The sequence below is a fragment of the Dreissena polymorpha genome, chromosome 16 (assembly GCF_020536995.1).
Source record: "Dreissena polymorpha isolate Duluth1 chromosome 16, UMN_Dpol_1.0, whole genome shotgun sequence".
Classification (NCBI taxonomy): Eukaryota; Metazoa; Mollusca; class Bivalvia; order Myida; family Dreissenidae; genus Dreissena; species Dreissena polymorpha.
Window position 1 is genome coordinate 1,976,642 of NC_068370.1, and position 14,784 is coordinate 1,991,425.

Genomic DNA, 14,784 nt, shown 5'->3' on the forward strand with positions numbered 1-14,784 from the left:
ACAGGGCTTAATGCATAAGCGTAAAGTGTCGTCCCAGCTTAGGCACTATGCAAAGGCTAATCAGGGACAACACTTTCTACTAGTCAGGATATTTGTTAAGAAGAAACTCCCTTTAATAAAAAAAATCCATAAAAGGGGAAAGTGTTGTCTGTGATTAGCCTGTTTGGTTTGCTAATTTGGGATTACACTTGAAACATTGTATGCATTAAGCCCCACTTATCCAGAGCACAGCTCATGTTGATTTGGAATTCAGACAGTAATCATCTGTTAGAGACTTTATATGTGAATATTTGCAAATGAAGAAGACTAGCCCTTTGCATGCTGGGAAATTTATTGTCTGCTAAAATGTTGTCTGCTTAATTTCTACAATTAGCATTTCTTTGATTGAAAAAAAAAATACAATCAGATTAGCAAACAGTTTGGATCCAGATGAGACGCCACAGAACGTGGCGTCTCATCTGGATCCAAACTGTTTGCAAAGGCCTTCAAAATTCGGTTCCCGCACTGAAAGAGCTAGACTGTCTCAGCTTACAAAGGCTGCTCAATAAACTTGAAGACTTGCGATGCAATAATAATTCATTGCGACCCGCAATAATTATACATTACAATGAGTTCAAATCTTTTTTTGTCAGTGTCTGTAAATTTTCATAACAAACAGTTTCTTTTTCACGAAGCAACAACATTCACGTAACATGCACTGATCCTCTATCACCCCACAACATGATTGACATTTTGATGTCTGGATTTTTTTCGAGTGCATGCAATCTGAATGTAGTGCTACATGATAAGCCTGTATTTTATGTTCTTAATACAATATAGTCTTGAATGAGATGTTACCATTCGTATTCTGGAAAAGCAGTTTGATCTTCATAATATTGATTTTATTGAAAGCTGTAAGTTTGTTTGCCCAGGCATTTATGGCCAGATTATCAAACCTTTATCAACACTTTCAAGACTTACATGTATTTGTTTCTTAACACAAAGCAATCTTGATGGAAACATGTCACTCAATTATTTTTGGTGGTGGGAGGCATAAGAGGAAACAGCAGACTTCAACTAAATAATTGATCAGACAATTAAAAAAACTTGACACAAATATTTACCAGTTGTTAACAACTTGTGTGAAAGGTCTGTCCATGGCTAGAATGTCAAGTTCATTTTAAAATGTAAAGTCTCACAATCTTAGCATGATAACAATTTATGCAAAATGTAACTTAATCATTCACATGACAATTTTTAAAACTGGAGCGTTTTCACTAACCTGACTAAAAATACCCAGCTACACACTGTCCCAAGCATAGCAGCTCTGCCCGTGGCTTAGTAAAATAGCACAGAGCTTGGGGGGAAAATGTGGAAACTGACATGTTTTGAGTAATAATTCAATCACTTGAGAAAAGAAGTTGTTTGCTCCACACACTTAAAACAATTATGATTCCTTCCATAGAATTGGCTTAGTTCAAGGCATCACTACCCAGGAACGTGTTGATCAATAGGCATTTAACAAGCTTAATATATATGTAGTGATGGCACATTTTGAGTTTCAATTCATTTTGACTTTCAATTCATTTTGACTTTCAATTCATTTTGACTTTCAATTCATTATGAGTTTCAATTCAATCGCCAGAGAAATTTAGAAGTTTGCTCCACAAACTGAGAACATTTTATTCAATAAAAAAGCATATAACTTAGGAGAATGTGGATAATTGGGCATGAAAAAGGTGTCTTGCACATCTACGCAGAATGGTCATGGCGTATCGAGTTTATAGAGTTAAGAAAGAAAGTTGTACCTTCATGTGAATGTTAAAGGTTGTTTTTTGACACTGAATCATGACTTGACATTAAAAGTAAAAAAACAAAAAAAAACATTTTTGTTTTCATTTTATTTGCAGTTCATACAACAGATTAAATGTCAACACATATATATGCAGATAATGTTAAGAAATAAAGATACAAAAAATAGATACACAAATAAATATCTAATCTACAAAGGCCTCTGGGGTACATTTGATGATTCCAGATGTAGTACAGCAATAGTACATTAGTACGACATAATGACCATTATTATTGCTTTCAATTCATAAATTTATATTGGCAGTATTTCAAAACAAATCAAGCATACATTTAAAAATAAATACAACAGCATTCCAGAGGTTTTCAAATTTGTTTCGCAAACTTTGTTCTGTCATTCAAATTCAGACAAGAAAAGATAAAGTTTAAATTGATTTTGATTGTTTTGGCTTATTCCACAATATTTGTAAGGAAGACATTTAACTGATTCTGGTAAAGGTGTAAACATATCCCTGAATGGGAAGTTCACATGTCCTGCTAGCAGCGAAAATTGTCGTCCCTGATAAGCCTGTAAGGACTGCACAACTTTACGCACCTGAATTACACCTGGTTTTCACAGAGCGCACAAAGTATACTTGAATCAGTCTGGAGATGGTTTGAATGATATTGTACCAGATGCAACACGTGACTGTCTTAATTTAGAATGATGGTTTAAAAACAATTATAGTAAGACATACAGTTCTACAAAGATAACTACTGGTGTCTACATAATACCTCAGAAATAGAACAAACTAATTCAGGGGTGTGATTTCTCCTCCTTTCAGCTGATGTCCTCCTTTTCAGCATCAAACTTATTTTATTAATTAATATGAACTTTGCTGAATCTATGTACAAGAGTTGTATTGAACGCTGTAAAGGGGTTAGCACATTTTCCCCCCCTAAGGTATCCCTTAATCCTTTGCATGCTGGGAAATTTGTCATCTGCTAACATGTCGTCTGCTGAATTTCTAAAATTAGCATTTTCTTCGATTTTTTTCAAAGAATACTATAAGATTAGCAAACAGTTTGGATTGGATCCTGATGAGACGCCACGTTTTGTGGCGTCTCATCTGGATCCAAACTGTTTGCAAAGGCCTTCAAAATTCGGTTCCAGCATTGAAAGAGTTAATCACACCCCTGCTAATTTGAATTACAAAATACAATGAAGCAATCTATAAAAGCTGTAATTAAAATAATGCAAGGAAACGGGAAAATAACAACAACTAACTTCATCAAAGGAGTATAAGGCACATATTGGTACTTGAGTGCCTATTAAAAGCTATCCTTTCAGTGTTGTGTTAAAACTGAAATAGACTTCATTACTGGGTATAATGAATACCAATAAGGCAATTGTTTAACTTTCTGTCATTCTTATTATGACTTTAACCAGTATTTCGCCATGATAAACACTTGTTTATATCTTGTATGTATTTGTATTTTATACTGACCAATTAGGTACTTCAAATGAGCCTCATTCTAGGACAATGGACTAAATGCATGTTGTTAAAGTGTCATCCCATATAAGTCTGTTAACCCTTTGCATGCTGGGAAATTTGTTGTCTGCTAAAATGTCGTCTGCTGAATTTCTAAAATAAGCATTTTCTTTGATTTTTTTCAAAAAATACTATCAGAATAGCAAACAGTTTGGATCCAGATGAGACGCCACGTTCTGTGGCGTCTCATCTGGATCCAAACTGTTTGCAAAGGCCTTCAAAATTCGGTTCCCGCACTGAAAGAGTTAAATCCACACAGGCTAATCACAGATGACACTTTCTGTCTAAACTGGATTTTTGTTTAAAAGAAACTTCCTTCAAACAAAAAATTCCAAAAAAGGTGGCAGTATTGTCCCTTATTAGCAAATGCTTACTGCACAGACTAATCTTGGATGACAACTGACTGCAATACATTAAGCCTTGTTTTCCCAGACCGGCTCAGTGACCTGTCATTCAGATGCGCTTTTTATACCAAAAAGGTTTCACCAGCCTTTAACTAAAACTATTTATCAAACATCAGTTCATACTTAAATTTATGCTATTAGAAATTACTTACGTTCTCTGAAACTGTTTTCATAGCATGAATTATCCAGAGGTGTAGAGTTTCAGTTATTGCCTTTTTACAAACAGAGAAAAGGTTCTTTTACATACCAGAAATTTTATGCTGATATCATGTGAATATACAAACATAAGTGGGTGGAGCGATGATGGAGTGCACACAGGTCGTGAAAAGTCTTCAAATACAATTTCAAAGTCAAGGTAGCATATAAAACAGTAGAAACAATAACAGATTAAACATCAAACATTAAATAAACTGGCAGAAACTAAACAGGTTTTGTTACAAAAACATGATTGTGTTACAAAGGAATATGCATACGTAAATGAATAACACATAAAATAACTAAATGCAATGAATACTGTTTTGATTTACTTATGCATGGTTTATCTATTGCATTTGCAGTTTGAGTACATTCTTCATGGTGACTTTTATTTCTGTATATTTTGGTCTCATCTAGGGATCATTAAGCCTATAACAGTATAATTACATGTATTTGAGCAACTTAGTTCAAGGCAATGTGTACCTCTTGACCATTCTGCAATTATATTATAATTTCCAAATTTAGAATTATACAAGAATATAGTTCTTATAAATTCTATGATTATATATAACCCTGTGAACTATCTGCCCTTTGTTTTATTTTAACATATACACAAATGTAAAGCCAATCTTGCATGTTTGAATTAATTAACACATACAAACGCATGAAAACAAAAAATGATATTTTTGTATAACTATAACAACCATACTACCAAAACTTGAAGAACAAGTACAAAAATGTATCTTATAAAAATATAAATATAGAAACAAGCTATCATACATGTTCCTTTCATCAAACATGATGGGATCCAGGCAGACCCCTGGCCCCATTAGTGTCCACCATGGTCGGTGTTTCATCCGTAGGATCTACGAATCCTCGCCTGTCTATTAAACTAGGGTGCCTTGGTCCACACAGAACAGCAAGGCAGTTTAGAACACAATTGCCTCTGCTGTATGGATTAACAGCCTCCTTAAATTTGCGGTCATTGTAAGTCCCTTTGATGTCTTCGTTAGTGGTCATCTCTTTACACACAAGCATAGAATGGTAGCAGGCTAGACCACCAACTGAGGCCAGCGAACCCAGACATATGACTGCCTGAATTAAACTGCCCGCAGACTTTTTAAACGCTTCCCCAACATCCATCTCCTTTGAGCGTAGAACGATCACAGTAACGTTACACCCTATAATATAACAGCACATGGTGGCTGTCGATAATATAAACAAGTAAAAATATCTATAGTTTCGCTTGCCTATGCAATTCCCTACCATGGGACAATGGTGGTCAAACCGCTCCACACAGTTGTTACATCGGCTACAGTGAGAGGCTCTCGGGGGCCGGTATATTTGACAGGTGGTACAATAGGAGAGCTTAAAACTCCTTCCCTTGATCTGCACCTCCTTAAAGCGAGGTGCCTGGTATGAAGTACCATTTGTTTCCTGAAGTTGCTGGTTCTCTAACTGATAGAGTCTGTCAATTTCGAGAGCCTCGTGCAGTGTGGCCCTGGGGATGATGCCCGGGTCTATGAACGTGGTCTGAAACAAGCATCCCAGGATGAAGATCCACAGCAAGCCTCCGATGACTGGTATCACTGGATTGACATTCACAGCGAGGTAGGGACAGTCCAGCGCAAAGAAAAGACCTCCTGTAAAGTGCAAAATTTCATCAATTTAGATTTGGAGGAAATTTTTTCCTGCAAAGATTTATTTATTTATTATTCATTTTACATTTAAGGTCAATAGCACATACACATTATATATGACACATATGACATAGAAATTATCACAGATTAACATAGAATATATCACAGATATCAAGGAATTAAGACTAGGCTGATTTTCTTTTAAAGTAACAATTTAAGAGCAACAAATAAAACGCTGTTACTATATGCATACTTTTAACAATACATGAGATTTTTAAACAGTACATGTAGTACGTTCATATGAGCATGAATGCTGAGGACCTATGGATAACCCATTCAGCTGAAAGCTTATTTCCAATGGGGTCCATATTCAGTATACATTTGGTTCAATTAAAATATGATATTTTTATTGTTTCCAAACTGAAGTAAAATTATGTTGTTCCATAGTCATTTATGATGTAATACTGTAGCCTGATACAAATACACAAATAGTATGTAAACAACAAACCGTTGGAGACGGGTGATGCTCCCCAAAGTTTTTTTTTGTCACAATATTGCACTATATACATGTATTCAGATAAAAGGAAACGTCTTGAGGGCCCAGTAGTTAGGGGGAAAAGAATTTGTTTATAGAAAATTTCAAAGGGCCATAACTCTGTGAAAAATCATCCGACCAGAACCCGCTGATAATATGCACATCTCTTCTTGGTAGTAAAGCTTCCCAAAAAGTTTCATTGAATTCCAGTCATTAGTTGCTGAGAAATAGCCCGGACAAAAATTGTGCACGGACCGACACACGGACAGACGAAGCAGCAACTATATGCTCCCCCCAAAATAAATTTTGGGGGAGCATAAAAAAGACTGTAACTACATGTATTTATGTTGCTATTTTGAAAACTGAAACTGAACTTGAGTGAATTTAACTATTTATTGATTTATAATTTTAATTGTGTAAAGCAATTTTAATATTTCTTTTATTATATTTTACTGGTAATATGCTACAAAGTAAATCAATCGTTAAATTTCATCTTCCATCTCACATGGAAAACATCAACATTCTATTGATAACAAGTCAGTTTATCAAACCTTTTTTAAATAAGTTTGTTTACAGAAATGCCAATTAAAAGCAGACAATAAAATACTCAGCATATTCTGGTTCAATTGAACTGCATTATACATGTTGGCTTATCATATTATCAGAGACTGATGACCTGTAATGTATATCTCAGCATGCCAAAAAGCATATGGCCACTTTATATTCTTTTTTATTAAAAGATTTCCCTTAATAAATATGAGCCTTGCTCCAGAATAACAGGGCTCTATGCACTTGTATAATGTGATTCCAGATTAGTATGTGCAGTCCCTTAAACGAAAAAATCATATAAAAGCCTAAAGTAACATCGGTTGGTGACCTGTGTAATTTGCACACCCTAATCTTGGGTGACACTTTAAGTACATGCATTAAGCCTGGTTTTCCCAGAGCACAGCTAAAAAAATACATCCTTACCGGTGACAATGATGAGGAAGAAGCAGGCAAGGAAGCCTCCAAGGTCTGGAGAGCTCACACATCGGCCATTACAGTAGAACTTGTTCTTTCCCGGGTAGATCTCCCATTTCCGCTGGAGCTTGCTACGTGCCTTCCCTGCTCCCATCTTGGATGTGTTGTTGTTTGCAACAGTATTCTGGGGGGAATGTGTCACCTTACTATTGGCCATAACAGGCAGTGCTTTAGCCAAAGGGATTGGAGATGTTGCTCATTGTGACCTCAATTTCTGAAAAGACATGGCATAGTATATATACGGTTTACCGTAATTACTCTAAGTTTTCTGACAAGTTTTCAGACACCCCCTTTTTTGGCCAAAATAATATTTTTTTGTGACTCTTAATTTTTGACATGTGCGTTTTCGTCTATCATTAATGACTCTAAATTTTCGGAAAGTATATTTTACAGCGCTATTTTACCAGATTTCGGCACTGTATTCACATATCTTGTGACACTTTGATCATGGGGTTTTACAAATGGATTAAGGCCATAAAACCTGGAAGACGCATGCCTGAGGTTAATGAACTATAATATTTGGGTAATTGGGTAAATAACAATGTATACCAGTAAAAAACAATCGCTTCAACCAACAGCATTTTAAATGATATCTTCCTATAAAGGAAGCAGTATGTTAAAATTTTTTTTGTTCTGTATCATTACAGACAAGAGTAAGCAAAGACGTGGAGATGTTTTTATTTAAAAGTGGAAACACTATTGTGCATGGATTAATTGCTTTTATTTCAATATATTTATAATTTTCTGACATTAAATTTTTGTCTCAAAATTTTCGGACACCTGAAAGTTTTGAATATTTTCCGTATCTTAATACAAAGTTAATTTTAAGGGTCCGAAAACTCAGAGTAACAAGGATATCAGTACAACTGATGGATGCTCCCCAATGATGCTTTGTCGATATATGGATTAATTGTGTGGAAAAAAGTGCGACCTTGAGAAAATATATTATTAGCCTCAGTGACCTTGACCCCAGTGACGTCAAACCTCATCAAAAGGTAGAGGTCCATGCAAGGTAACTACATACCAAATATGTAAGAGATTGGTAAAATAGTGAAGGCACTATGAGAAACTGTAACAAAGGTGTGACGGAAAATCTATTATTAGCCTCGGTGACCTTGACCCCAGTGACCACAAACCTCATCAAAAGGTAGAGGTCCATGCAAGGTACCTACATGCTAAATATGTAAGAGATCGTTAAAATAGTAAAGGCGCCATGAGAAACTGTAACAAAAGTGTGACCTTGACTTCAGTGACCTCAAACCTCATCAAAAGGTAGAGGTCCATGCAAGGTACCTTCATGACAATTATGTAAGAGAGCGGTAAAGTATTGAAGGCGCTATTAGAAACTGTAACAAAAGTGTAAAGGAAAATCTATTATTAGCCTCAGTGACCTTGACCCCAGTGACCTCAAACCTAATCAAAAGGTAGAGGTCCATGCAAGGTACCTACATGCCAAATATGTAAGAGAGCTGTAAAGTATTGAAGGCGCTATGAGAAACTGTAACAACAGTGTGGCCTTGACCTTGAACTCAGTGACCTCAAAACTCCTGGTCAAGTTTCATCATTATTGAACCAAAACTCTGGCATATGGAGTGATTTTGTTTTTGTAAGATTTGACCTGGTGACCTATATTTTGAGTTGAACCCCCTTACCAAACATCAAACCATGCTTACAAAAATAAATATTATGACCAAGATTCATAAAATCTGAAACAAAATTGTGACCTCTAGAGTGTTTACAAGGATTTTGTGTAATATAAGGAAAATTTGGACAATCTAAAGGCAATAATTATGGCATTAATTATGGGATATATATAAAAACCAATCTATTCACCAACTTTAATGATGATTGGGCAAAAAATGTGACTTCTAGAGTGTTCACAAGCTTTTTTTACTATATAAATATGTGAAAACTGCCCCCCTTCCCCTGGCAGCCATGTTATTCAACTGACCGGAACTATTTTCAAACTCAACTCTCGTATCAAGGAAACAAATGTTCTGACCAATTTCATGAAAATTGGGCAAAAAATGTGACTTCTAGAGTGTTCACATGTTTTCACTATATACATATAGAGAAAAATGCCCCACCCACTGGCGGCCATGTTTTTTCACTGATCTGGACCATTTTCAAACTCGTCCGAGATATCAATAAAACCAATGTTTTGACCAACTTTCATGATGATTAGGCAAAAATTGTGACTTCTAGAGTGTTAACAAGGTTTCTCTATAGCCAAATAAGGAATACTGCCCCCCCCCCGGCAGCCATATTATTCAACTGACCGGAACAATTTCGAATTCAACTCTCATATCAAGGAAACAAATGTTCTGACCATATTTCATGAAAATTGGGCCAAAAATGTGACTTCTAGAGTGTTCACATGTTTTCACTATATACATATAGAGAAAAATGCCCGCCCACTGGCGGCCATGTTTATCACCGATCTGGACCATTTTCAAACTCGTCCAAGATATCAATTAAACCAATGTTTTGACCAACTTTCGTGATGATTGGGCAAAAATTGTGACTTCTAGAGTGTTTACAAACTTTCTCTATAGCCAAATAAGGAAAACTGCCCCGCCCACTGGCGGCCATGTTTTTCAACGGACTGGAACCACTTTTGAACTCAACCAACATATCATTAAGACAAAATGAAAAATATGAAAGAGAGCCGTAAAGTAACATAGGCACTATGAGAAACTGTAACAAAAGTGTGACGGAAAAATCTAATATTAGCCTCGGTGACCTTGACCCAGTGACCTCAAACCTCATCAAAAGGTAGAGATCCATGCAATGTTCCTTCATGACAAATATGTAAGAGAGCGGTAAAGTATTGAAGGCGCTATGTGAAACTGTAACAAAAGTGTGACGAACAAATATATTATTAGCCTCAGTGACCTTGACCCCAGTGACGTAAAATCTCATCAAAAGGTAGAGGTGCATGCAAGGTACCTACATGCCAAATATGTAAGAGATCGGTAAAATATGGAAGGCGCTATGAGAAACTGTAACAAAAGTGTGACAGAAGATCTATTTTTAGCCTCTGTGACCTTGACCCCAGTGACGTCAAACCTCATCAAAAGGTAGAGGTCCATGCAAGGTACCTACTGTAACCTACATGCCAAATATGTAAGAAATCGGAAAAATAGTGAAGGCGCTATGAGAAACTGTAACAAAGTGTGAAGGAAAATCTATTATAAGCCTCGTTGACCTTGACCTTGCCCCAGTGACGTCAAACCTCATCAAAAGGTAGAGGTCCATGCAAGGTACCTACATGCCAAATATGTACATGTAAGAGATTGGTAAAATAGTGAAGGCGCTATGAGAAACTGTAACTAAAGTGTGACGGAAAATCTATTATAAGCCTCGGTGACCTTGACCCCAGTGACGTCAAGCCTCATCAAAAGGTAGAGGTCCATGCAAGGTACCTACATGCCAAATATGTAATGGATCGGTAAAATAGTGAAGGCGCTATGAGAACCTGTAACAAAAGTGTGACAGAAGGAAGTACGGAAGTACAAACTGGCAACTAAATGCTCTCCATATATATATATGGGGACTGGGGAGCATAATTACGGTATGTGTGGTAAGGACTGCTTAATGATAGAGTATAGCGAAATAATGTATATGGTATTAAATTTGAATAATTGGGGTGTTTCAAAAAGTGTTACAGGGTATAAAGCATGGATTATGAATAATAGGTTAGTTATGTCAATAAAGAGATTTTATGCATAAAATGATACTATAAGATTACTGATTATATTAATGGAAAAAATAACTTTGCTGTGAGGGCTGACAGACTGTCAAGACATAATTTGGCATCACTTTTAGCCCATTTATGTCTAGCGTCTAGAAAAAAGTCCTTGGCAAACAGCGCGTAGACCCAGATAAGACGCTGCATGATGCAGCGTCTCATCAGGGTCAGCACTGTTTGCTTAAAGGAATTTCTGTAAGAAATATTCTAAATATAGAAATAAATATACTAGACATCGCTAATTTTGGAAATAAATTGATCCAATTTAGTAGGATGGGAGAGTCCACTAGGTATAAATGGGTTAATGTGGATAATATCAGATGCCAGGTAATTGTATAAAGACAACGCATAATTATATTCATTCCTTTTGAGCCATATTGTTTTAATAGCTCATTTAATGAAATTTGAAAAATAAGAAGGGGTGACAGGGCTTAACACTAACTTTTTTTTCAACTAGCCCATTCGGGCTAGTAAATGCAGAACCTACTAGCCCTGACCAATCTTTCATGTGCCCTGACCCAAGTGTTATCAAAACCTTTATATTTATCATTCAACTTGTATTTTTTTGTGCGTGGAGATGCGCAATTATGATTCAATCATTCTTATTAGCTTGCCTTACTAATGCTAATGAATTCAATATTCATCTACTTAAGACATCTATTTGTAATCTTCACGCCATTTCGGGAGAAATTTCCTTGTTTTTTTGTCCCTAATACTTTCTTTTACTTTCCTCCTACCCTTTTCTTTTCTTATTTGAGGAACCCCCATCCCCACCCGTAAAGCCAAATTTAAACAACGACATGAAACGTTAAAACTTTTTTTACATAGATTGCCGCGGTTTCCGTCTGACAACAAACGGTAAGTGAATCTTAGGTGTCGCAAAATAACGTGTTACGGTAGTCGTAACAATTGTACAGGGTCAACACTCTACTAAAAGCCGGGATCGACCATTAATATTAGTTTTGCTAATTGAATTGCGTAAAAAAGATTGTCAAAACACTTCTAATCGATCAAACAAATTAAAATGATTTAAAATTGATAAATAACTAATAATTTTACAGAAACTTTGTGTTAATGTCGAGTTTTATACTTTCATCGATCCCGGACAATCAGGGCAATCCCGGCTTTTAGTTTCAAACGTATTTTTATCGAGAAAACACGTCACTTTGAGGAAACCAATCAAAAACCGTATCTAGCGGAATTCCGTTAAAAAATAGGTACTGACGTGTTTTACCAGGAAAACCGCCGGGGATTTTCTGAATTGTCGGCCTCTTTTTGATTGCAATCAGGGGGTTTCAAGTCTATTTCGCATTACGATCTGTTTGTTGTCTCTGACTTCACTCTGGGATTTAATTGTCATCTGATCATACTGTATTAAGATTTTTGCATCTTTGAAAAGCTTATTTAAAACGCAGTTTATTGATATAAAACACATAATCCCGCCCAAAATACACACGACTGGTCGGGCATGTTCCTGGGACATTGGCTAGCCCAGACCTAGGTACAGGCAGTGAATGTTGTTCGGACGTGCCTTAGTGTTAAGCCCTGGGTGATGAAGACTGTTGATATACCAATAAATTTATAATTATCTTTTAATTTACAAGTGTTCATAAGTTTTCGAAAATTTCCTAGGCTACGTATCTTATGTATCTTAATTTTATGTAATTGAAAAACTGATGAAGAAGTCATGGGAATAATACATTGTGGGGCACCATAATGATGTGATATTTATACTGCTATCTACTGATTTTTGTCCTAGATACTGACACTGATTTTATTTGTATTATTTTTGTTAAAGCATATTAATATATGCAAAATATTTTATCACAATAACCTAAGCTGGTTGACCATTTCAAGGCGGTGACCCAAGATTAATTTTTCTATGTGTGCATGCTGTTATGTATTGTGCTGTACTGTTTTGGCAATTGGTCACTTGACATAAATAAAGGACCACCAACATATAGCTAATAGCCTAGGAATGCAATACGGCTCGATCAACTGTAGTTTCACTTCTTTACAATATATCCTTGATTGAAGAATAAATAAAGTTCTTATGATTTAAAATGACATTAATCTTAATGTTTCCTAAAAACCTTGTCAGACCACGGGTGTCTATTTCAAATTGAGCATGTTGAGTGACAGTTACTACATATCATTATTAAATGTATCTATACACGCATATCCAATACGTAGCATATTACCAAGATCAACTTTATCATATATTTTTACCGATTCTTTAAATCAAGTCTTCGCTGCGACGTGTAAATATGTGTAGTAATCGAAATGGAAATGTTTAAATCATTATCAAAATATTTTTGTTTCCTTAGGTCTGTGCCGATAAAATTATAGTTCATGGCAATCGCAATAGATATGGGGGAGATTGTCGATAATGTTGAAAGGTGACGTTTTAGGTCAAAATATACTAATTCCATTCATAATGTTATTTAATGTAAAAGCTACAACTTTAACGAAATAGAATGCAACAGTTCGCAAATACAGACCCCCATTACCATATTTTTCTTAAAGGGCATTTTAAGCTTAACTGATCCAAATAATAACAAATATATACCATGTATAATAACTTGCCCAAAATCAAATTCGACAGTTTTGCTCCTTATTTTTGGCCGTTTTATAGTGTAATGAAGCCCGCCTCAGAACACTAATTTCTCGAACTTTATCATATCTTAGTGATTTAGTAGGAAAAAAATGCTTAGCTGATAGCTTCAATAGATAAAACCAGAAAAAAAGTGTTTAAACTATAAAACAAGCATTCGAATAAAAGTATGTTGATTAATTTAGCGGGTATGGCCCTTCACGGCTCATTGTTTAATGTAACATAACCTTGTTACGACTCTTACCGTGATTTACTCTACCATTTTTAACAACCAATTCCATATGTACAACGATTCGTCGCATCAAACTTAAGGTTGGAATATATGTGTGCTCTCTTAAAAGAAGAGGACATATGCGTGTATGTGTGCCTGTGCGTCTATGCGGCGCTTGTCCGAAGATTCCTTTCATATCCACAAATTTGCCGTTTATTTATGGATTAAAAACAACGTGGCACCGATTAAAACCATCATAAGAGGACGTGTCGCGTGTTACAACAGTCCTCTACCTTAAAGACCTTTGTCAAACAGGTAAAAGATCACTATACATAAAGCCGCTTAAAAACGACTGTCTCGGCAAATACTTTTAATAAAAAAAAACGTTTACTGGAACATGAATTGCATTTACTTCTTCAGTAAAATATCTTCGTGTTATAATAAAGGCGTTTACAAAGTCAAATATCCTCATCCGTCAAAGGAAGCATCTCGCTCAGCATGCAAAAAATATAATATAAGAAAAGTCGTCGATTATGTGTATTTTTTACTATGCTTCTTCTGTTTTGTATAATGGTTTAACACAATCCCTAAACAAAAAACTGCAGGTTACAGAAAAAAAGATAAAATCTCTTATTAACCTTGATCCGAGGGCTAATGTTGGTAACATACAATAAGAATAACGTATGTGGTTACCAGTTAACAAAAGAGGCACAGAAACCAGATTATGTCATATTTTAAAACTTAAACACACAATAGCCCAATTACATGGGCTTTTGTCTTGTCTCTCGTAACACGGTACATTCATACCACAATAATTACAACTTCTGTCGCATTCACATGAATGCTGCATTCTGATTGGATAATTTGTTCACGTGACCAGTTTTTCATTTTTCGATGAACCCGCTTCGTTTGCAAATTTAAACATGAATATTCATAGCGCTACTTTCTGGTCATAAACAAGGTGCCAAAATGACGTTATGTTTTGTGCGAAACTTAATGGCGTTGGGTTTTTTTATCAATAGCGAAATGACGTTATATTTTTTGCGCGAACTTCAACGATATACCCGTTTGACGGAGATGAAACCGAAACT

The 14,784-nt window shown here is 35.7% G+C and overlaps 1 protein-coding gene across 1 annotated transcript; it reads right to left on the bottom strand.

The window, feature by feature from the left end:
• Positions 1 to 1,863: 1,863 nt before the first annotated feature.
• LOC127861857 (palmitoyltransferase ZDHHC14-like) lies at positions 1,864 to 13,223 on the bottom strand. The gene is made up of 3 exons (XM_052400574.1): positions 13,098 to 13,223; positions 7,067 to 7,331; positions 1,864 to 5,562 (listed from the first exon to the last, which is right to left on the bottom strand). Exons 2-3 carry the CDS (start codon positions 7,272 to 7,274, stop codon positions 4,712 to 4,714), a joined length of 1,059 nt encoding a protein of 352 aa, XP_052256534.1. The 5' UTR covers positions 7,275 to 7,331; positions 13,098 to 13,223; the 3' UTR covers positions 1,864 to 4,711.
• Between the last annotated feature and the right edge of the window lie 1,561 nt (positions 13,224 to 14,784).